General features: G+C 38.4%; 1 protein-coding gene across 5 annotated transcripts in view; it reads right to left on the reverse strand.

Annotated features, from left to right (window-relative positions):
* The window catches only part of PIK3CB (phosphatidylinositol-4,5-bisphosphate 3-kinase catalytic subunit beta), an 89,796-nt gene that overhangs the window by 2,881 nt on the left and 61,431 nt on the right, over positions 1-25,484 (reverse strand). For all 5 annotated transcript variants that reach the window (XM_062005992.1, XM_062005987.1, XM_062005988.1 and 2 more), the window contains 12 exons: positions 24,712-24,842; positions 21,657-21,710; positions 19,461-19,649; positions 16,708-16,829; positions 14,496-14,639; positions 13,442-13,541; positions 10,987-11,165; positions 10,262-10,371; positions 9,863-9,941; positions 2,480-2,647; positions 1,884-2,007; positions 685-830 (listed from right to left, as the gene is read on the reverse strand). In XM_062005992.1, coding sequence (XP_061861976.1) covers positions 685-830; positions 1,884-2,007; positions 2,480-2,647; positions 9,863-9,941; positions 10,262-10,371; positions 10,987-11,165; positions 13,442-13,541; positions 14,496-14,639; positions 16,708-16,829; positions 19,461-19,649; positions 21,657-21,710; positions 24,712-24,842 — 1,546 coding nt within the window. The remainder of the gene's footprint in view (positions 1-684; positions 831-1,883; positions 2,008-2,479; positions 2,648-9,862; positions 9,942-10,261; positions 10,372-10,986; positions 11,166-13,441; positions 13,542-14,495; positions 14,640-16,707; positions 16,830-19,460; positions 19,650-21,656; positions 21,711-24,711; positions 24,843-25,484) is intronic.

The following is a 25,484-nucleotide window of genomic DNA, read 5'->3' on the forward strand; positions in this document are numbered from 1 at the left end:
TTAAGACTTATCAAGCCATAGCAAAGCAGTTAACTTCATATATGTCAGCAAATTCTTCCTGTGAAAACTGATGGCAAAGTGAGTGCCAAACATTATGAATGCCCCTTGACATTATGAATGTCAAGTGGTGAGGATGCAGAAGGGAAAAAGACAAATCTACCTCAATAGGCAGAATGGCAGATGGTGCTCTACCCTTGTCACATGCTTTCATGTTCCACTGCAGGTCTCTCACCCAAGAAGGGAAGGGACATATAGAACTTCAGGCATGTGGCTCTATATGCTTGAGCATCTAAGGGCAGGATTAATTCACACACTGAATGTGCAGATGGACATAAGGGCAGGGAGAGCCTGTTCCCCATGAAGTCCAGTGCTTCAACTCACTTGTGGAACCTCTCCCTAGTGCCCAGCCCAGCTGAGGGGAAAAAAGCAGCTGCCATCTCCTGCTGGAGGAGATAAAGAGGAACAGCAGTGTTCCACTGCCCAGCTGCAGTTTCTGATGTATGGAGTAACCTGTGTGTATATCCTAGCTCAGGTAAAGAAGCAGGTAGTACTGTAAGTACACGTTAGCACACTTCCACACAAGTACAAATGAGCAAACAAAGCCCAGAGAGGTTCCTGGTGTGACAGAAATTACCACTAAAGATCATTTCAGTTACAAAAGGAAGAAATGAAAGCAACACTCACCGACCAAATTTTTCAGTGTTCCCTGTTTTTCCTTGTTGAATAACATGAATGAAATCATAAGTGAGTATAAAAGGTACCCTTTCCCTTTTAATTCCAAACTTGGACTTGAAGTTTCCAAGAATATGCCCAAAATCTATATGAAAGAGCTAAAAAAAAACCAGAAGTGGCAATTAATTTCTGCAGTGAAATATTTCACTTTCCTAATATCCCTGCCAGATGCTGCTATCAGTGCACCATGTTGCTCTCCACAGCCCATGGTTTCAGCTCTTTGCTAACACTTGGTTTTAAACAAATCTTGAAGCATTTTGAAGTCAGTGATAACACCCATCTCTTAGGAGCAACCACTGCTACATGGCACCGTGGAAAAGATGATCTCAGGTTTAAGCTTCTGATGTCAGTACCAACAAGATGTCTGTTGTCAATCAGGTAGAAAAATGAGCCCAGTGATGAGCCCATGAAGTTCAACATCATCACACCCAAGGGTTTCCTACATAAAACCAGGGGCAAAGGTGGGAGAACTTCAGTTAGTCTCAAAGAACCCGAGAGAGTTCTCCCTTTTAGAATCAAAAATAAAAGTGTTTCAGCTTTCTTCTAGGAGGTAAATTCTCAAAAGAATACTGTGATTGTCTCTCAAACTCTCACTTCTATAACTCTTCCTCGTTTTAAAAGTAGAATAATATAAGTAAAATCAGATAAGTTGCAGTAGAAAGTGACAATCAAAGAGGAAAATGTATTTCTAGGAGTTTATCTACATGTTCCAGGTTTTTAGATTCACCATCATAGCGCTATGCTGACACTGAGTTCACATTGAAAACTGCTGCAGGGGTGGGCTGTACAGGTACTTCAGGAAAACTATACTGCTCAGAACTGCGATTCATGTTTTATAAGGATGGCCTGTTGCAAGATACTCTCAAGCCACTTTTATGCAATGAATCTGAACCATTCACAGGCCTTTTGGATGTTCTGAAAACGTTCAAGAGAATGGCCTCACTTGACACAGGATCTCTTACTGAACAGACCCTGGCTAATCCTGCCACTCATCTTGCATTTCCTTTCTTTGAAGCTCATTTCAATTCCCAATCAACAAAGACATCACTTCCAACAATGTGTGGATTTAATTTTACTCAGATACTAAAGTTAAGATAGTTCTTGCACAGCAGAGATATTGCAGTTACTCTGCCTGCAGGAGAGGTTTTTACCTGACCGTTTTTTCTGACCATGATGTTGTCACTGTGTCTGTCACCAATTCCCAGTACATAAGTAGCTACACAGTAGCCAGCACAAGACAGAGTAAATTCTTCGATGGCTCGATCCAAGTCATCTCTGTAACCAAAGACAAACCAAAGTATTAGTGCATTCTACTGGTAGTTCATGTCATGCCTTTGATCTCAAAAAGGACTGCTGCTTGTTTAAACTAGAAGCCCATTAGAATGCTATAAAACTAGATTTATTTAAGAGAAAATACTGTAAGAAGTAGCTATGGTGAACAGGAGAAATGCGTGTATTAAAGGCAACAACATCAAGGCTTGAGACCTACGTAGTTTTCTTGGGTTTGTTTTGCCAAATCTAATATAACTTACTCAACAACATGCAGTCAAAATGCTGCAAATGCCAGGTTTTTGGCTGGATCATTGAATTCCAAAGGCATCATGATTCTGAGTCAGAATTTGAATTACTACAAACATAAGAAGCAACAATCCTGTCAGAAGAGTCACACATTCCTCCTTGCTGAAACAGAAACATACACAGATTTGCAACCTTACACAACTGATGAGAAAATAACTGTAGAAGTTACCCTAAATTGTATTCCTTCAGCCAGTTTAAGAGGGCGTCTTTGTTGAAGGCAGCAGCAGCAGCAACATTGCTACTATTTAACTGAATGTCAGCAATGGTTTCTGAACTAGAAACAGCCTCAATAAGGCCAGAGTGATCTCCAGTTGCTAAACAGCCATATGGCAGGATCCTGAAACAATACAAAGATTCACATGAAAAATGAAACCAGTCATGAATGCTTCTTTAGCACATCCCTGTTTTGAGAGGGCTGAATGCTCATGTTAACTCAAACATTAAACTCTTGGCAGTTCACACACAGATATTGCTCTTAACGTTAAAATACCTGCAAGACACTTAAGATATTGTTTTCTCCTACTACATACATATACATAAACCCCAACATTTTAACCAACCCTAATTCTTCCACTTTGCTAGAGAACAGTCGTGTGCAATTTTACAGGAGAAACCGTAGAGGGAGCCATTTGTGTTCATTTGTTAATTTACTGCTAAACACTAAGTTACACTCATCCTCGGCTAAATGATTTGCTTAAATGGAAAAGAGAATCTTACCTTTCTCCCCTATTCTCCCTATTTCAACTTAAAATATCAGAAAACCATTTAAATATGAACATACAATCATGTTTTCCAAATCTTACTAATTTTAAGCACAGAAACCTAACGAAAAACCTGAATACATCTTGTACCCCATCTGATACATAACAATATCCCTGTGTGCTCATATACTGTGTCTAGTAAAAATATCCACAACAGTATCATTGCATTAAAATAAGACACAATTAAAGACACGAATCAAGGAGAGATGTGTCTGATAGGTAAGTTTCTTTTGCAAAGTGTTACCTCTCTCCAGATGCTTAAAATACTAAACTGAATAGCAACGTAGACAGGAGCTCTATGTATGCAATGGAAATGGAAAGCAAACTCTTCAGAGGCACTGCATCATAAACTGAGGTGTCTGCTTTCAGGTGAGGCACCTCAGGTCAAGATTATCACCTCAGTTCTGCTTGCAGATCCACAAATAAAAGAATGGGTGCTCACACAAACCTAACTGCAGTACCTGAGCTCTAGACCAGCACTCACTACTTACAAAAGGCATATAAAGTCTGCAGGACCTATCAAAATTGACCTAATCAAAATACTTACATACAGAAAAAGCACTGCTGGTGGAGTTGTGATTGGTATTTTTATGTATGTAACATTTGACTGCTACAAAGCAGAACCACATCTGTAACTGGCACAGCCTACTGTCCCAAGCCATAGAAGAAAAAGAAATCAAATTCCAGCTGAAATTAATTGGAACTTTATGCCACAATAACTATTAGGTAACTGAATAGTTTCTCTGCCTCCATGATAACACACAACTGAAGCAGCACCAGTAGTGATGACTATATGGTTGAGGATTCTTTTCTACTCACAACAAAGCAAACTGAAAGCCAGGTTCAATGGGGTATTTAGAGAACATTCAACTTCAAAATGATCAAACAAAAAGAGAAGTGCAGATGTGAAACCTTCTTCCCGTTGCTATTCTAATCTGTTTCCCAGTTAAGAAGCCCAGGTCTCCAGCCCAGAGGGTTCTCACAATGAGCAGAAGGGTGTCGGTAATTACCGAACACCAGCGTTCGTGATACAAGGAAGCACTGCCCATCCTTATCACGACATGACAAATGTAAGCCAAATATTGCCAGGTTAAAGTGCATGCTGGCCTTCTTCCATGGCATTTCAACCCACCCTGCTTGCAGCTTAACTGGGCACACGTCCAACAACTTCCCCTTCAAAAGCAAGCAATGATGAAAGCCTTCAGCCCCTTGAGGACTGTGTGCTTACAACTGGAGGAAAAAACATCCTTGTCAGAGAGACAGTTTGACAGGAGTCAAGTTAGGGACAAATCCTCTGGGCCCTTTCCATCTCATCCTGGTCTTTCTGACTTCAACATCTGTCAGCAGGATATGCTCCTTGCTTTTTAATGCCAATAAAGACCACGGACAGAGAAATACAGCAATCCTGCTTCTTATTTCAAGAGTTTAATTCTCAAAACTGGTATCTTTCCAAATACATCACCAGGTTCTGGTAATTTATGAACACATTCTCTGTAACTTCAGGTTCCAATGGTTTAAAAATAACAACATTATTTATATTTGCAACAAATTTATTATTCAGTATGTTTGTGAATTGTGATTTCATTCATACACAGTCACTTAATATCAGACTTCATATACATCAAAGGAGGTAAAAGTGAAAACTCACTATAAATAGGCAGTGAAATGAAAAAGCAATTTGGACATCTCTGTCTGTCCAAAAAGTAACCAAGTACTACATACTTTTATAATAATTTACCACAGCAAAGGTCATTCAATATAGATCAAACTCCTCAAATCTGAGATGTTCTTTTTCTCTGTTACTTTACTAATTTCTCCTTTAACACAATTTCAATGCAGGTAAAGCAGTGGGAATACTTCTTGATGCAGGGATTCCTCTCCTAAGAGGTGCAGCCCTGCAGATCCCACAGCACTCTTGGGAAGACAGATGTTATGCTTCTCTGCTGTGACATGTATATTTGTATTACTTAAACATTCCTCATAGAAATAATAGAAAGTTATGTAACCTGAGTATGCCAATACACATGACTTCAGATGTAGAATTTTTTAAACAGAAATAGCATGAGCTGTAACTTTTCAGGGGGTCTGAACCTTGAAAAGTCTCATTTTCTCTCTCTGCAGATGTGTCTTTAATATCATTACCATTTCACTTTGTAAGTTTAATCTATGATTGCCCATATCTAAAGTATAAGAAACAAGTAGAGATAAAACTACAGAAAGAACTGAGGAAGTCTGGCTGGACATATTTCTTAATGTCTTAGGCTATTTGCTGCTCCATTTTCAGGTAATAGTTTGTCTTACAAATGACTAGCTATGCAGATAAATTAAAGCATACTTTTTTCTCTCTGGTACTTGAGGGATGGGCCTGTAGCAGGGTAAACTGACTCAGAGTGACTTCTCTAAGTGTCTGAGCTGTGTCTGTCTGGGGTGATGTTTGCTGCCTAGCAATTGGGTCTGTACTGAGACTCGGATTCAATTCCCATCTGGAGTTTTACTCATCTGTGCACTCCAGTTCACCCAGTGACAGCCCAGGATGAAGGACCTCATGGAGCACACTGCCATATCCTCCCACATTACAAGTGTTTCCTTTTCTGACATAAACCCTGGTCTCCTTCTGGTGTTGAGTCAGAATGCACACACAGGAACCTAGACAACAAAACACACCGTGTGTGAAAGAGGCCACTTTACCCATGAGACAAAGTAGTTAGTTAAAAAAACCAAACTACCAAACCAACCTTTCTCCTTCTTCAGCTCTGGAAATCTCAAAACCAATATATAGTTGGTGTTCCTCTCCAGAGCTGAGGGATCCCACTGGGAATCTCGTGCTTGCTTTAGCCACAATCTGGGCTAAGATTTCATATTTAACTACTACTAAATAAGTGGCTGAGCATTGTAGTGCAATTATAAGGAAATGATTCTATCCCAGTCTCCTGATGGCAGCACACTGGTTGCCATTTCATTCATACAAGCTGTACAATTTGCTGGTGACAAGATATTACTGACTGGGGGAGAGGGGCAAACAGCACATGGCTTCTGCTCTTAACCTGCTGAAATAAACAAGAAGCCCTGCTAGTATCTGAATGGAGCCATCAGTTGGAAGGACAAAAACCATTATGCACCCACAAAAGGAGAAAAGGGAAGGCATAGCTTCAGGGAAACTGAAGCCTCAGAGGGTGATACGGGGCAAGAAGAAAAGACTGCTCATTGGTATGGACACATGAAGTTCTGCTTTTCAGGGATGCAGACACTACTTTTTTGGTTGACACCATGCCTCTTACCCAAGCAAAAAGAAGCAAGCCAGCAAGTCACAGCTCATGCATAAGGTGAAAGAACTCATTACCACTGCTGTTAATTCATAGATTGCGGAGTTGCCTCTTCTTGAGAGGCATGTAGACTGTAAATACTGAGATCTTATGCTCTTAGCTGTGTCCAAATGCTCCAGGCGTTCGGAGTGTTGTTTTGTCCAATTCTGTTTTCAATTCAGGCCATTTCAGAGCCTTCTCTTGGCAACTACTTGGTTAAATCTCTCTTTGACAGACATAGAATTGTAACCCAGCCTCAACCCCAGAATTTTATTTTATAATCATAACTATGAGAGGAGGAATGGAAGGAAGATGCTTCCAGTTAAGTAAATAAATGGAAGAGGACAATTAGAGAACTTCAGTTCTTACCAGTAACAACTTCCTCTTTCTACTTTTTCCTCTTTGAAGAGTTTTAAGGAAAATCTTGGGACATCAGAACCTCTTTTTGGTTTTTCTTTATTGTGCTTTAAAAAAAAAATCCTCATTCAGTATATTTGATGACTTCCAATCACTATTTCTGTTTGTTAGCCACTGTGTGTGGCCCAGGCTGGAACCACAAACTAAGCTTCTTGGAAGGCAGCTACCAAAGAATGCCTCATATGGGATTCCATAGCTGCCAGAGGTTGGCCTTGCCCCTAAATGCTGGATAAGTCTCCTCATAGTCTGCTTATAATGACATAAATTATCTAAAGTTTCTTTAGGTCAGTGCTCATCTTCACATATGTTCATCTACCTCGTTGCAAACACACACTTCCAGAAACCATTTAACATTCCTACCTTATCCCACGCTTCACTCAAAGGAATCTTTCCATAAGCAGCATAAGTAACTAGTTTATCATTTTAATTATCTGTGTGGGTTGATGTTATGAGCCTTACAAAGCTCCCACTTTTATGCTTAAACCACAAAAAAAAAAAATGAAAGGAGCTCAAAGAATCTAAACAAAGTATTTCAAGTAATATTTAAATAACTACTCCTAGCCTTACAAGTAATGGTTAAAAATTCAACACAAACTATTACAGTTCTTTTCACAGTCATACAAAACAGAATTTATGGCCTCCAAAGGGTTTATAATAATGTGACACTCAGTAGCTTCTTTAGAACTATTTTTTCTAAAAGGAGAAATAATTTGAGAATTGAATTAGCTAAAACTAGTGCACAGACTTGGCTGGAAAAGTCCACATGTACTTGAGGGTTGTGTGACAACACTGAACAATGCCTGCTCCTGTTTCTCTTTGATATACTCCTGTATGCCATAGGAAAGGCATGGCATGCATACAAAGCTAAGAAAGCTGCTTTGCAAGAAACTTTGGAAGATACAAAGATATTTCTGGTCTGAAAAATGTTTTCTGACATCCAAATATTATTTTATCCAGAAAAGAATGCACATTGGGACAAAGAATAGGGAGAAAAAAGATGTTGCTTACACAATGGGCTAAAAGTGACGAGCTTACAGGGGAGGAGGTATCACCCTAGAGACTTGACTAATGAACTAATAAATAAATGAAAAGCCAACAACCCTCCTTATCATTCTAAGACAAGTTTTCCAAACACTGGAAACTCTGGTACTCATGGTACCTCAGAAACATTTGCTCATTTTGAGAGATGTGGCTTTGCAGGAGCAGCAGAGCAGATGAGAAGATTCTTCTCAAATGAAGTATTTCTGCCCTGATACTTAAACTATGAGTTTTCACTTCTGCTGTAAGCTTACAGCTTCACAAAACCTCACAAAGGAAGAAGAAATGAAAGCTCTGGCATGAAATACAGGCGAGTTCAATATCAAGAGGTTCAAAACCTCTTTAGCACTTTAGTACAAATGCATTGCGACATCATGTGTTTCTCCACTGACTTTATCATGGCTGGGTTAGAACTGCTTCACTGAAATGGTGTTGGAAAGCAAAACTTCAAGGAAGCTGCAGTATGTTACTTTCTCAATATAGTAGTGTTTCTCAAGGTATCATCTTTTCTGTCAACCCCACCTTACTAAAGAATCTTGTCCTACTCTTGGATGACTGTCTGCTATTTATCATGATGCAAAAATACAACTGAAAACTTGTACTAACTGAGATTAACAAGTGTTAAGCATAAAACAGATGGAAGTATTTTTTCTTACATACATACTTAAATAATGAAAGTCTTTCACTGCAGGATACTGACAAGGCTCAGAAAACAAAAGTTCCCATATATACTCCAGTGCTAATCCACTTGTCATCAGCCTCCAGGCAGAATATGTAGCTGTGCACTCGTCCAGACTGTAACATGCTAACTCAAGAGAGATTATGGGAGTCAGACTCAAAAGCCTTGCTGAAGTAAAGCTAAGGACATCCACTACTCTTTCCCTCCCTCAAGAAAGCAACGAGATCAGTCAGGCATGGTTTCCCCTTGGTAAATCCATAGGAACTGTTCCCAATCATCATCATTGTTTTTGTGCTGCAGCACTCCTCAAAGAGAAGCACAAGCAACCAAGACCTCATCTTCCTGAAGCCTATAATGTGAGTAATAGAAGACAGACATTCCTCTGATAAGTTTCATAGGAAACAGACCACAAGTATAACATTTATTTAGACAGTAATACATTCCTTTGTGGCCAAGACAGCACAAACCATACATGGCCTTAAGAAATAAGACTGAGGGAAATATAAAAATGTTAAAAAAGTATTTGTGCATTCTACAGTCTGGTAATTCTCAACTATATAGTGCAATTCTATTAGAAAGAACCTCAAGCCTCCTACTCCCCCACTCCAAAACTACTAGTAATTAAAGCTGACTAATTTCTCGAGAGGGTTTTGCCTATTACTTTTACCTATTAGAGAGTCTTGACAGTGTATTCCAGATACAATCCTCAACAGCTAACTCTCAGCCAGTACATTTGAGTCCTATGTTTGTACCTCACTTGCACACATGTATTAGAACTTAAGTGGCTATGCAAATTGCACCTCCAAGCCCTCACTTTGCATAAGCCTGGAAAACCAAGTGAGGTAAATCAGTGACTATTAATAGGTAAGTTTGTTACATGAGGAGTTTACGAAATACCTCAGTCTGGAAAGGTCACAGATAAACAAAAAGGCACAAAACCTGCTTGCTGAATCCTTAACTCAAGCATTGTTTCCTGACTTCATACAATGCTTTATGTCTAGGCGATTTTCAAAGGATGAAAACAGTAAACTATAGAACAGTGGAATTCCTAATCAGCATGACAACTTGAGTGACAAGAGATACAGTGCACCAGGAAAAACATTCTGCTTGATAATAAAATCTCAAAGATTCACTTCTTCCACTACTTCTGTTCATGACTAAATGTGCTATCTAATCTAGTTATGGTAACTGCTGTCTGTAGCCTGTTCATCTTGACTAGGACAGTTGAAATCCTTGGGCATTAATAGAGATGTTTATGAAAGGGCACAGGAGGGAAGGTATTTAAAAACCAGGAAACCTTCACTACTAAAACTGGACTCTCCGTCTAACTTAACTACCCTTCGAGTGATCCTTACCGGAGATCCAGACCCGCTTCTTTCCAAAGTATGTCCATCAAACGCAAGATCTGGAGCGTCAACATGTCTTGGCGGAGATCTGTAATGAAAGGTTGAAACTGGTACTTCAATTTCTCAGTCTGTTGTAGACAATCTTTCTAGTGCTTGTAAAGCCTTCAGAAAAAAATATCTGAAAATACTCATCAAGTCTAAAGAGTAAAGCAGGATTAATCATCGTTATTATCATGACTGGTAACGTCTACACCTTGAAACCCAATCGGAGGAAGATGCTTAACTTGTTTACCTATGTTACAGTAAACCACATCTATATTCTGCCAACACAGAGCAACATAGCTTAGGTGCAAATGTGGGAATAAAGAAGGAAAAGAAAAAGAAATGTAAATTGTTAGCATTGCTTACCATCACCATTTTTAAAGATGATCCCTACAAGGTCTCCTCCAAACATTTTATTGTTGTATACGATCCACAGAGGCTTCATTTTAGAATCCATATATCTACACTTCTCAACACTAGACAAAAATACAACAACAGTTTCAGTCAAATAGAAATAATTCAACTGAAAAGGTCTAAACATTGTTCAAAACACAACAGAATATGCAGACTTCCAGCTCAGAAACACAAAAGTGTTCTCTCTGCTTTCATTCTTCTACTGTGCTGAGCATTTGCCAAGTTGGAACACAGATGTTACAGAGAGCACACAAGAGATCTTGTGATTGGCACACATGGATCTAATGTATAAATTAAGTATATGCATTTTAAGAGAAAATACTTTTCTTTATATCCTTTCCCATTAATTTTTAGACTTTAAGTGCTATTAAAAGTTTAAATGGCTTTTGTGCTTACTGTTATAAACAGAAGCCATGATTGCAGCCTAATGCACTTTTGGGCTTATATTAAAACACATTTAGCTATGGTAATGCATTACTAAGTTTCACAGTGGAAACCTTCTAACTCAACTAATGTCTTAACCTTAGGAAGAGACCTTCTCTCACTTCAGAAGTTCCCCATGACAATATATCTGCTTAACAATACAGCCAAATGAAGCCAAAGCACCTACCCCTTTCAGCTTTACTGTCTCCATGCAAAAGTTACAGTCAAATTTTATTCATTCATTCTTAACTTACTGTAGTTCTGAGAGTATAACCGAAGGATTCAGAGGAGACTGGAGGTGAGAAAGCGCTTCCCTGTAAGCATTTTGTTTCAAACATGTATGCATTGCATCTTTTCCTTTTGCTTTGCTTTGCTTCATGGCATTCAGCTTAATTAGGCTATTTAAAGTCTTCATTTTATTAAGAGCTTCCACCTGAAAGAGATATTTTATCTTGAAGTTAGTGCTCTGATTGTACACACAATACAGTGCAAAATCCCATTTCAAAACAAAACAAAGTATCAAATAATTCCATAACTTGTTAAAAATGGAAATAATAGATGGCAATTGATGTGGTATTCCTGACAAAAAAGAAGAGAACAGTCTTTTCTGAGTCAGTCATGCCTGAAATACTGCATTTTTCCTCAGTAACACATTGATGGGATGAAAGCTCCTAAAGCTTTGAGTCACCTTCTAAAGCATGATTCATCCTTTCAAAAACACATGAATGAGGTATTTTAACGTGTGATACATTTTACACACATTCCTTCTTCAAAATACAATTTCTGCCCACCAATTCAACACAGCACATAACACAGGACTCGGGTAATGTAACATGTGATGCAGGTACTTCACTGCACACAGTCACCCAGCCGCATTCCACATCACACGGTTGCTATCAGGCAGCTTGCACACACACAACTCCACACACGTAACATCAACAGAGCAGACTCTCCAATGTTTGTTCATTTAAATTCTGCATTTTAAATAACATTTAAAATCTAGACAATAGTGTTGCCTTAAAAACATATGAAGGCAATTATGTACAAGTGGGTTTAACCCTTTCTTCCCCTTCTGTTTTCGAAGGTTTTCTACTGGTACATAATTTCTAAGAGAACAAGTAAACTAGTGATGCAAAGGTACATAACAGTAACAGACAGCAGCCCTTTGGTAAGAAGGGCTTTGGTAAGAAGCCCTTTGGTAAGATAGCACACACAACATGCAATCATTTCAATGTTCCATCTACATCTAAACAAAAACCATTAGTAACAATCAGCCACGTTTGCACTGGCTACAGTCAACACACCCAGCAATTTACACCTTCTCTAGCAAACAGCAGCAATGTAATAATTACAAAAGCTGATTTCTATACAAGGAAGCTTCAGTCTAACTTACAAGGTGCTGAGTCAAAACTTACAGACAGACTGAGCCCTGTCAGGCAGGATGCTGTGGAAACTGTATGCAGCTTGATTATAAAACTGAGGTAGTGGAGACCTACCAGGTCAGCCATCTGTCAAAACCAAAAGTGCTCTGCTTTTCCACTATTCTAGGAGCTGTACAAACATCAGTGACAAGGGAACAAAATGGAACCTGTGTTGTAAAAACAGGAACTTTTTGAAGTATTTCTACTTTGAATTTCTTCCGTGTTTGCACAGTTGGGAATTTTTTGGCCCTTTCTTTGATTGTCCTGACATTTGTTTCCTGTGAAGTGCACAAAAACTTTACTGACCTTAGGTCTATTGCTTAAAGCATTTCATCACCTAATCTTTTTATGATTTTGACAATACTAACAAGCACACATGTGTAAAAGAGATGGTCTTTCCAATGTCCTGTGAAGCACAGTAATAAAGAGGCACAACAGTACATTCCTGTTTCTTCTGCCTCTCAAAGAACAGTTTCAATGTAAACAGTATCAAAACTGATAGAAATAACACTCATTGGACAAGTATCTACTGAGTTAGTCTTTGTGGCCAGATACAGCAAATACATTAATTTTTCAGAGTTTTATGGTCCCAACCTGAATTAACTTGCTAAAAGGGTATTAGAGACTTCAAACACGACTGGTGTCTCCTAATGGTCTGCTGATACATTTAGAGGGATATTTAAAAGCAAATGTTTTGGTTTGGTTTTAGTTTTTGCAAACAGCACATCTACATTAACACCAAATTGAGTATTTCTTTTCTTCAGCACCTCTGTTTCCAAGGAGTACTACAGTATACTACAACTTCAGGTGATTTTGCATCACCTTTTTAAAAAAGCCAAAGCTGCAGGAAGTAGCCCTGGAGTCATCTAGATAAAGTTTAGACAGAAAGGTAACAGTTCCTATTGAATCAGTTACCCTTACTGGAGGAAAAAAAAAAGGCCACCAAGTTTCAAGTGCACAGAAATCCTCCTTCAGTTGTTAATCCTGACAGGCTGCTGTTCTACTCAGAACAAATGTGTACTGCTGAAAGGGTTTCACCCATCTCAAACATTATAAAACAGCTCCCCACCTCCCAGCCCCAGAGCACCAGCTGCATTCTGTGCCAGGGCAGACACCTCCAGCATCCATCTATTTAGCCCCTTTATTTCTGTCTCACCCATGCTACCTTCTCTTCCCCACTCCCCAACAGACGGATTTAGTCAGGGTAATCAATATGTCCCATAGGAGCAATGGAATAAGTATCTCAGTTACAAGCTAGGATAAGATTCAGAAGAGAAGGGAAGTCTACCTGTTTTGCAAGCACTTTCATATGAGCAACACTCCCTCGGCAGTAAGCTTCAAGTATCAAACCGAACTGCACTGAGACGGCAGGTATGTGAACCTCTGACCTACAAGGAGGAAAGCTTCTCATCAGAGCACAGCATTTACAGATTAGCATCCTGCAACTCATGAAATAAAAACCCACCCAAAACCCAAACCCAACAAACACCAAAACACCTCACGCTCATGTAGATTAAAAGGGCAGATTTCTGAAGAAACAACAGAATTACGTGCTGAGGTCTGGCTGGTTTCAATGCATGCCACTTGTTTAAGGTCTAGGACTGTTCTGGAGGCAGTAATGTTAAGAAGTAGCAATTGGATCTTTTTTTCTTCAGAAACTCCTTGTATTCAAGAAAGCAGTCCTGATAAGTCATAGAAGATGATACTGCCAATCAGGGCTGAGGTAAAACCATGTGTTCTCAAACCCTTGTAAGGAAAGGGACAAAATTTGCCTGAAGGGGAACACTTCAAAATAAACTACTGAACTTTATACCAGAGCCAATTATCCTCCAAAACATTTTCATGTAGCACTTGCTCTTTTTATTTAGAAATATCAAAATAAATTGTACTTTGAAGACAGCATCAAACCATAGTCCACTCTGCAAGGTTTCTGCCACTCATGGAACTGGTCATCAAAAGCATCAAGGACACATGGAACTGCTTTTATTTTCTACCAGGTTCTCAACAACAACATAAATTTTCCCCAACTGTGAGGTATAAATATTGTACTTTCACTGCATGCACAGTTAAAACAAACACTAAGGTTGTATACAAACCTAACTGATTAGACAAGGAAAGCTGAATGAATGCAGTTTGGAGTATTTTTGTCAGAGTAAATGACAAACCACTGTAAAATACTTTTAATTATAAGTTTACTCTGATCTATAGATGCCCAAGGTAAAGAAGCAGAGGACCTGTAGTGGACTATGATAATGATTCATTCAGAAAAATCATCAAGAAATCACACTTGAAAGTCCAATCAGGCTCAATGGTTTTGGAAAGACGTAGGGAAAGACTCCTACCTTAGATGCCAAAACAACATCTGTCCTATTCTCCTGTTAGCAAGTGCTCTCTCTAGCAGAAATCTGGAGAGTGCACAATCAAGAAAAGGTTCGTATTTCAGGACTTGCACAAGTTGAAGAAGATACTGAGACAGCTCTTCATCACTAGAATGAGGTACATAAAAGCAGTTTGTAACAGAGTTAACCACAGCCCTGAAATTCAGATGCATGTAACAAATCCCAAGGATGACAGATATGTTTCAACAGCAATTTTCAGTCACAGGGAGAAGGACGGTAACAGACAACCTAGTACAACTGCCAGATTGATCAATTCATCTGGAAGTTATACCTCTAACAGAACCTTAAGGCCTTCAAACCTGTCAACAAAAATGTAGTGTTCTGATAAGATCTATCTTATCTGGAGTACTAGGTTAAGTATCTGGGAGATTATTTCCAACCTGACGCTGGCTCCATTTGCCCACAACCTCTGAGCTGGACCTAGAACCATGCAAGGAACCACCTTAACCTAGCAGCTAGCAGCAGTGGGCAAGGACAAGAACTGAGAATAACTGCATATATCTCAGTCACTTGGCTTACAAGGAAAGGGGAGAAGAATATTTGTTCCTCCAAAAGCAATTCATGTCATGTATCATTAAAGGTTACTACCTGGCAGCTAGATGTTAATTTATTAAGATACACCTACAAAATGATCTATTTTGCCAAAATGGTTTGTTTAGGGGTTTTTTTTGGCATGTTTAGGGGTTTGTGTGTTCATTTGGGAATTTTTCTGTTTGTTTGGGTTCTTTCTGTTGGTTGGTTTAGGGTTTTTTTTTTTTAAATCATACAAACAGCATGATGTTCTTTAGAGGCTAAGGAGAAGTACATCACCTTTGAGAACCAAACAGTGTCTAGATTACTACTACTCCAGCAGTGCAAATTGAGGTATTTAGCCACAGTTCATAAGCATACCTTTGAAAAGCCTCCAATCAACTGCTTCAAGTAATATTCTGACACAATACAAATAATTCCAATAGCTTTCTGTAAAATTATGTGTTCCCCTCCCCAAAACCCCCCTCACACTTGACAATTATTTCACTCTAGAATGAATGTGAATGTCCTTTGACTCCTTACATTTGAGTATCTTTTCTCTTATGAAAGGCCAGCAGAATTCAAATTCTCTGCCTAAGATGGAAGAAAATGAGTAGATATTCTTCTGTCCATCACTTGGAACAACTTCAAAGATGTAAATACTAAAGTCTTCCATTCTCTCCACCTTACTCTGAAAAAGCATTACTAACTTGGTAAAAACTTTTGATTATGCTGTGCTGTATCTATTTTTGCCTTTTTTTTCATTTCATCTAATTGGATTACTTTTAGGTTATAGTTTTTTACCAGCTACCTTCATCAGACTTGTTAAAAAAGTTGAAAATTGGTTTGTGACATCAAAGTGAAGAGGATTTTGCTTCAGAGATAAAACTAAGAATCCATGAAATAATTCCAGATGTAACAATTCAGTATTATTAGAAGGGCCCAGCAGCTAAATTGCTTGTTTGCATTTGAAAGAAGTCAGTTCTTCTTTTTTACCCCAAAAGTCTATCCTTGACCATTAAAGAAATAATCATTCAACTATTGAGCACTGAGAATTTAGAATTCAAGGAGAGGAAATATGCCATAATGCTACAAATGCTAGTGTTACACAAAACTTGGCCCAGGTTACAGTGAAGAATAAAATGATATGCAAGGAAGGAAGAATTGCAGGTAGCAAAGGCTTCTTTGAAGAACAAAAAAACCCATCAATTCTCCAGGTTTTTGTTATGTACTACAGCTTGCATTTGTATTAAATGATACAGCCAACACCTGACAGATGTGAGGCAGCCAGATGGCAGTTTTCATAGTACTCAACTACTACAATACTTCATCCTGTTGTTATAAAAAAATGTTCACACTATCTTGTTCTCTCCTTGCCAGAAAAAAAGAGGTGAACACACAACTCTCTCTAGGCCACAGGTACACTGATGTTCTCTTAGCAATGTGGAAAATAATCATCATTGAAAACAAGATGTCAGAATAAGGTTTTGTTTGGCTGCCTATGTGCATCTCTAGAAATTACTCTTTAGGTGGTCATCTATTTGTGTGTTTGTATCTTTTCTCTTTGGGCTCTTTTCTCCTACAAACAGAACGCAGTTTTTCACCCCAGAAATCCCTGCTTGCTGAAGTAATAAAATATACTCACCTCATTTGCTTTAAGCAACCCACTGCATATTCTCTGACATACTGGTCTGGGTAATTGAAATCCAACAATTCTAATGCTTCTCTAGGCGGCAGTTTGGGCCATATCTGAAGGAGAGCCTGAAGCTGGTTTAAAAAGAAGACTATCAGGTTACAGGTAAAGTAACTATATGAGTTGGGTATAACTGCCCATGAAAGCATTCATACTAACAAGAAGATGTTATAGACTGGTCTGGAGGGAATAAAAAAGAAAGAAAACAAAACCAAAGAAACAAACCACCCAGAAATAATTGTGGGAAAATGGTGGCAGTTGTGCTTAAGTTTCTTACCCTTTAAAATGCTCCAGATTCTGATTTTTTTTTTTACACCAGGTCTCATTTACACTTAGAATGAGAAATCTGTTTCTTCACACACAGACACAATGAAGAGCAAACAAAAATAGCTGTCTTAGAAACAAAGTTTCAAGAAAACTTAGATCATGTTTTGTAAATGCTCTCAGAGATATAAACGTTTTGGCCATTTGTAACAAAAAAGGAAAGAAGGTTTCTGTTGAGAGAGATCTTTACTACAAATATTTAAGCAACTCAGCTCAACTGATGGCGTGTTTTCCCACAAGTGCTATAGATTATGAACTGAAATTGAAAAGAAGAAAGATACTGGAAAAAATACCCCAACACTGAATGCAGTGATGTGCTGGAAAAATTACAGAAAACTAGTGTATTATTTTGGACTACCAGGAAAAAAACATCTAGAGGTCTCACAAAATAAACTGCTTTCATTGTATTTTGATCAAGCTACCCACAGAGAGTGTATTTTTAATAATATGTATATCACAGAATCTTAAGAATGGTGGGGTTGGAAGGGACCTTTAGAGATCAACTAGTCCAAACCCCCTGCAGAAGCAGGTTCACCTAGATCAGGAACATAGGAACATGTCCAGGTGGGTCTGGAAGACCTCCAAGGAAGGAGACTCCACAACCCCTCTGTGCAGCCTGTGCCAGGGCTCCCTCACTCAAACACTGAAAGATTTTTTCCTTATGTTTAAATGGAACTGTTTGTGTTCCAGCTTCATCCCATCACCCCTTGTCCTGTTAGTATCTACTATAGAAAAGAGGGATGTCCCAACCTCCTGACACCCACCCTTTAGATATTTATAAATGTTAATGAGATCCCCCCTCAGTCTCCTCTTCTCCAGACTGAACAGCCCCAGTTCCCACAGCCTTTCCTCATATGAAAGATGCTCCAGTCCCCTGATCATCTTGGTGGCCCTGTGCTGGCCTCTCTCCAGCAGTTCCCTGTCCCTCTTGAGCTGAGGAGCCCAGAACTGGACACAGGACTCCAGATGAGGCCTCACCAGGGCAGAGTAGAGGGGGAGAAGAACCTCCCTTGACCTGCTGCCCACACTCTCCTTGATGCATCCCAGGATGTCATTGGCCTTCTTGGCCATGAGGGCACATTGCTGGCTCATGGTTAGTTCGCTGTCCATCAGAACTCCCAGGTCTCTCTCTGCAGAGCTGCTCTCCAGCAGGTCAATCCCCAGCCTGTACTGGTGCAGGGGGTTGTTCCTTCCCACATGCAGGACTGTGCACTTGTCCTTGTTGAACCTCAGGAGGTTCCTCTCTGCCCAGCTCTCAAGCCAGTCGAGATCCTGCTGAATGGCAGCACAGCCTCTGGGGAATCAGCCAGTGCTCCCAGTTTGGTGCCATCAGGGAACTTGCTGAGGGTCCCTCTGTCCCCTCATCCAGCATGAAGATGTTGAGCAAGACTGGCCCCAGAACCCATCCCTGTGGAACTCCACTGGCCACAGGCCTCCAACTCGACTCTGTGCCATTGATCCCCACCCTCTGGGCTCTGTCATTCAGTAGCTCTCCATCCACCCCACTGTCCACTCATCCAGCCACACTGCTTGAACTTTCTGATGAGGATGTTATGGGATACAGTGTCAAAAGCCTTGCTGAAGGCAAGGTAGATGACATATGGTTGTATGACTGAAATAGTACACTATTTATTACTTGAAATAAAACACCTTGAACGTGTAAGTGCCGGCTATTAACAACACAAGATTTTATCTCTCTGTATGAACAAATTGTAACTCACAAAAAACCACTCTTTCCTACAAATTAAGATATGTATTTCATATTTAAATAGCAACTTATAAAACCTGGATAATTAGGAAGATCTAAATTTCTTCTGGACTTCATAATTCTCTTACATCAACAATGAAAAAAATCTCTCTATTATACATTGTTCAGTCAATGTTTCCAGCTCAATCCTTGGGATTCTGTGACACAATTTTACTGAAAATGCAATCTTGTATCTCAGCACCAGTCCTCAAGCCCTTAACTACTTACAAAGAGACCCTATTTGGTCAAACAGTCAATATGATAGAATGAAGTATGTTGTATCACTACCAGCCCCTTTCAACCTGAACAATTCTGCAATTCTCTGAAATTCCTTGCATTGAAAGTCAGTTGACCATAAGATTTCAAAATTAGCCTGTATAAGTAATTGCTGTGCTTTTTGCATCATTCAGAGGACCTCTGAAATGCATTTTGTGTTGTTTTGTTTTATTCTGTATGCTTGGGATTTTTTTTAAGTCACTAAGTTGTGGCTTATGTGTCCAGGCAGCAGCAGGTGTGCAACGAGCTCTTGTTTATACAATAGTACCATTTTTAAAAGGTCTATACATGGGAAAGAAACCCTGTTTACTCATGATTTGACTCCAGCATTTTTCCCCACCATCATCTTTTCCCTTACCTGAGCAACATCTTCGAGTTTGTTCCATTTTAAAGAGAGCAGCAGTTTTGGCAATGATTGTGGAAAATTTTCACGACAGTCATATCGCAAAGTCCAAATAAGATCCATTTCATTTTCACAGAGTTGAGATAAAGGATCTCTTTCCATTATTTCTTTTAGCACAATATAAAACTTCTTACCACCTCGACCCTAGGAAATGAGACATGTAAGAGTTCTTGATATTTTTGGTAAGATGGTTGTATCCTACACCAGGAAAAACATCAGATAAAACTCATGAAACTGTTGACAGGTCTGCAATAGTGAATAACTTCTCTACACAGGAATGCAGATCAGCAGGCACTTCTTTATTATGCAGTGCTGGGAAAACACAGGGATGGCTCCTCCATACCTGCTTCATTGTTAGTTACCATTCTCAGGGTTTTTATACATCTCAAACAAAGGAATCACATTTGTCAACACAAGCATGCATAAAAAGTCCATCTATCAATTTAGCCCTTCACCCAATCAACACAAAATTTCCCAAATCACAGTGACTGGTCAAAAAAAGATATCAGTCCCTCTGTTTTAGTAACAACTAAGGTACCAGCTAAGGTAACCTAACAAATACATTTACCAGGGTCTGTGGTTAAGGTAACAGTCCCTCTCAGGTGTGGTATGTCACTCTTGCAGTTTGATTCAAATGAATACTTACTTAATCAATAGGTATTTGAGTTATTTGCAAGTGCTTAGCTAATTGATTCAGCTATTACTAGGTGATTAACAAGTGCCTAACAAGTGCTTGACTACTTATTGTGATGATAAGTTGGTAAGTAAAATAATTGTGTATCTACAACAAAACAAGGTAATAGCTACTCTTCCTTTCTTTCAGATTTCTTAAGCCTCTAACTTTTTAAAGAGGCTCTGAAGTAACTAAACCCCAGTGACACTAGATGGCAGTATTTGTGTTCTCTAACTCTAACAGGGAGCACTCATTTAGGATGCATATACTTTCTCCTTTTGTTTTTCAAGTGAGCAAATTTAATGGATATAGTAATCTTTTGTAAAATTCAAAGCAAAAATATACTTTTCAAAAAACAACCAAAAGAAAGTACATTTGCCAAATATATAGACACTTTTTTGGTCTTCTAATCCAGACCTGTCTTTTCCAGACCTTTTACTCCATTTTATCTCTCTGAAACATGAACATTAGTACTGATTCTGTCAAACAGCTGGTATGAGCAAGTCTTCACACTGGCTCATTTAATGCCCTCTGTCCCCAGCCATGTCCTTACACAAACTATAAGGGCAAAATTAAAGCAACAGTATCAGCAATAAGAACATTCCATTTAAAAAATACCACCTAAGTAGGAATTCTTAAGGAGTGAATAGACTTTTAAAAGCTATTTGAACTGCAATGTTTATGTAGTAAAACTAAGTGCATATTCTGTTTCTGTGGCAAAATAAGTAAACAGCCTTGACAATAAGGTGATTCTTGTGTCTGAAAACATTGATCAAGTTGGCATGGTGCTATTTAAGATTTCCAATTATTTAAACACTAAGTTGTTTGCACCCAAAGTAGCAGCAAGTTTTCACATTTCCTGAGCACTTTGGGCATTTTGGTATCATAACTAATGATTTTTCCATTTACCTTCTTTATTCTTTTATGAAATACAGTTTTCATTACTTCAACTGTGCTTTCACATCCTAAATTGCAATCTTCCACATTTTTGCATATAATACAAAGAAAATACCTTCAGGTTTTGGTGATCTTTTCAAAATTTGTCCTCAAGTTAGAACTATCCACTTCTTCAAGAGGAGTATATAATCATCATATCTAAGAACTATCACCTTATAGATCAAAGGCCATTTTTGAACGAGCTTATTTGGAAACATCTGCCAAACAAGTAACTATTCCAGCAATGTTTTAGACAGCCTATGAATGCTTTCCAGATCCAGAGCAAGTAAATCTTAGCTGTATTCCAAATCCATGGTCTGTGTAAAGCAATTGTGCTTTTTGACAAAAAACAGCCAAGATATACTGCAAAAAGTGGAGAATGACCTGAACTTTAAGGCAGTTCAAAGTGCATTACATAAGAAAACAAAGACAGTGGAGCTGACGTTATTTGAGCAGTTGAGTTTTTTCTAGATTGATGTAGCAGATACAAACAAAAACAATGCAGAAAAATAATCTGAAAATAGTCTTTAGTAGCTGCTTACCGCCATTGCAGCATTGTCACTGCTTCTTGCAATCTCAGCTGCCTTTTCAAGTATCTGCAAAGAGACATTTTAAAATACATTGTATTTAACAACAAATCCGACTGCACTCAAAGAATAAATATAACAGAAATGAAGCAGATAAGGCATTTTTTCTATCTCTTGGATAATTAAAACACTTATTTTGTATATACAGTGTTATAATATGGATTTCTATGCCCTATTCCTTTCCTAATCTGCAGGACTACACTCAGGAATAGGAATGCTCACGATCATGTCCATCTTATTTTTCTTCATCAGACCTGAGCCAAATAGTCTTCCCTATAGTTTCTTGTTTTCTGTTCATTTTCTCCTTATTTTTCAGTACAGAGAACTAATTCCTCCAATCCAAAGTATTCTTTGATTTCTCATTTCTGCTTCTGCTGGTTTCGAGGCTGTTGCTTCCACACGTCGTAGCTGTTACCCACAGATCACACTTCTAGCTCCTTATTTCAGTATAAATCCAAACACTTACTCCCTTCACCATCTCTCAGATTGCCCATATGAACTCAATTAGTGTTTCAAGTTTCTTCTCTAAATCTAGCTATTTCCTTGCCTAACATCATGAAAATCATCTTCCAACACAAACTCATTTAAAGATAAAGTGAATATTCCACCAACAAGCTCTCAGTACCAGTTAATACATGGCAACTCTCAGGAACAAAACCTGCTACATTTGTTATCAGAAAAGCAACATTTTCCCAGAACTCAGCTCTCAGTCACTCTTGCTAGGTTTTTTCTCTCCTTAGTTTTTGAAGTGCATGTAACAAATTATGATGGGTAGTTAAGTACAGAGGAAAATACAGTTCTTCTAACTGTATTCTCCCATCTCTCAGGAACATAGAACCACCCCCAGACACAGATTCAACAAGACTTGCAGTGTCTTTGCTCAGGCAATATGAGAAACAACAAAAGACAACAATAAGCAGACCACAAATACTCAACAGCTAAAATCCTTGAAAAGGTATACTAACTTGTTTTATATCTCTGTATGAGGCACATATTAGTATGATGTATTACATCTGCTACTTAGCCTCAAAGCTTGTTTACATACTGTGCATGAAAACATGCATTAAACAGAACCACAACGTCCTAATTCTATGTTTGAAGTTTGCCTCCTTGTGTTTTTTAGAGTTACTCCGTTTGCAAACAAACTTTGGAAGTTTCTGCAAGTTGAGCTTTCTTCAACTGAACTATGACACACTCAATGTGTCAGCAGCACTGATCATCAAGTGGCCCAATATATGGCTCCTGCATTAGAAAACAGTTTTCTTACCAGTTGTCAAGGCACTTAGGCTCACTCAGCCCCAAACACCTGTTCACTTTAAGTGAATTGATCAAAAAAGATTAATCCATTTTTACACATTATGTTTCTTAAAACAAATATTTGGCATCTGATTCTATTTTTTCTTGGCAGAAAGAAGCAACAACACTGGGAAAATTAGAAGCAGCCATACACCAAGCAAGTCTCATCTGGACAACTTTGAAAAACAGATTTTCAGCAAGTTTAAGTCACACAGCTACAATGTTACTCCTCATTCAACAGGATCTTCTCCTGGAGAATCTGTCAGAGAGAAGGTATCTTACTCTCTTTTCTGAGGGAGAAATTTTAGTATACCCACAGAAATATCATGAATTATCAAATTGTTTATCAAAATTATCATTTTCCCCAATGATAATTCAAAACAGTTTTTTAAACCCAAGGAATTGCAAGCAGCAAATTTACTGGAAAAAAGTAAGAACTGCTAAAAAAGCCCCACCAAAGTAACCTCTACTAAAAATAAGTTGAATCATTTCAATGAATGTCTCATTACCAGCCCTGCAATTACTTTATAAAGTCACTCTGGGATTTGCTTCTATCTGATACCTAGGACTTCTAAGGTACAGGTCAATCAGGGGGCAAATCCACAAAATAAAAATGCCAGCAGTCAACAAAAATCAGAAGGGATGGTGAAATCATCAGACACTACCTTAATGGCAATATATCAGGTAACTTACTTTTGCCATTTTAACACCTTGAAAGTTTAGTATTGTCATTACAAATTAAAGGAATGATAGAGCTAGAGCAAACATGTGATTACTTAAGAAACATGCTTTTACACATCTGTGCTATGTACATAAGAGCAGGTGTTTTTTCCTTTAAAAATTAAATATACTGTAGTGAGAAAGACACTTAAAGCATTACAAACAAATCAATAACACAATGGATCAAAATATGTTCAGTATGAATGGTAAACTGGTCTACCATAATTAAGGAGGCAATTAGTACTGGTCTTAAGCCATTTCCAATACTGTTTTAATACAGGAATGAAGGGAAAAAAAAACCCAACATCAAAGCAAAAACCTATCTTACTGATTTCATTTTGAAGAACCTTAAATCCAAAATCAATTTGCATCAAGCCAATACAGGTCAGTGGTTTCTCTCTTCTTGTTCATGCCCATCAAAGGTGCCCTTATGAGAGATGTATTCCATCCTGCCCTATCATCATTACCATGTTTATTCCAAATACACATTTCCTTTCTAGACATTCTCACCCAGATCTCTAGAAGATGGCAGGGTAACTTAAGTGGATATAGTTCAAGAACAGATCTTCAGAAACTTCTTTTCATATAGTATTAAGAGTCTATTTATCTCTAAAAAGACTTTAGCTTTTAGAGGAAAGAAATACCACAAGAAACAGGTATATCTGTAAAAGAATTAACAGCTTTATGGCTCACAGGCAAGTACAGTTTGCAGGTTTCCAGAATGGCAGGTAAGTGTGGCTTTTTGTACAGTCACTGACATGGGCAACTGATTATGTTTCTGACTCTCAAAAGACTATGTACAGAGAGTAGTTTTTTAAAGTATACTTCAAAATAGTATCTGAAAACCCTGAAGTCAGAGCACTGGCACTCTCACACAGTGAACTTTCAAAAACCTGCAGTATGTTAACTAAAAATAGGAAGAAAAAAATTCAATGGAAGAGCCAGAACTGAGAGGAGAGAAGAATTCAGGACTGCTCTTTATGTCATACCTTACCTTATCAAAGGGAGGGTAATTAATAGGCTGTTTGGAATATTCTTGAAATCTAATGTGCAAAGCTGTTGCATTTTCAGTGTAAGGGTTAGTCTGGACAGTTCCCATTGGGTTCAACATTTCTTCAAGTTCATCTGAAACATTAAACGGAACAATTAATATAGGCTAGGGATGTATGGAAGTTTTTCAAAAACTGAAAGGCAAAGACACAGTAAGAAATTGCTTACTGTATACAAGGGATAGAAACACATTTTGCTGCAGCACTTTTACTACAATGCCATGCATTTCCAGAATGAACTGCTCATACCTCCTAAATTCACAAATGTTGGATTATAATCCTGTGAGAAATTATTTCTCTCTATCCAAAATTAACATAAGAGTCAATGGAAGCTGAGATAACCCTATACTGAACCAACTCCCAGTAAGATCTGCAGCTTCTGTAAACCAATATACCCACTGCCTCTATTTCAAATCATGTGAAAAAAAGAAGGGCTAAATTTCTTTCCATACTACAGCCAAGCTGATAAATGGTTTCTCAGGATGGAATGGAGAGTGACACAGAAACTTCAGACACTTCCTAAGCAAACATGAATGCCAGAGGAGGAGGGCCTAAAAAAACCTGATTCACATTTTTTACTGATGCAAATACTGGCACATACAACATCCCTTATCTATTTAGTTTGGGATGCACAGCACAGAGAACCAAATGAAATGCAGCTGAAAAACAGGTAACACTGCATATAAACATGCATCTGTGCATTTATGTGATTTTCCTT

This window comes from Colius striatus, chromosome 12 (genome assembly GCF_028858725.1).
Source record: "Colius striatus isolate bColStr4 chromosome 12, bColStr4.1.hap1, whole genome shotgun sequence".
NCBI classification, from domain to species: Eukaryota; Metazoa; Chordata; class Aves; order Coliiformes; family Coliidae; genus Colius; species Colius striatus.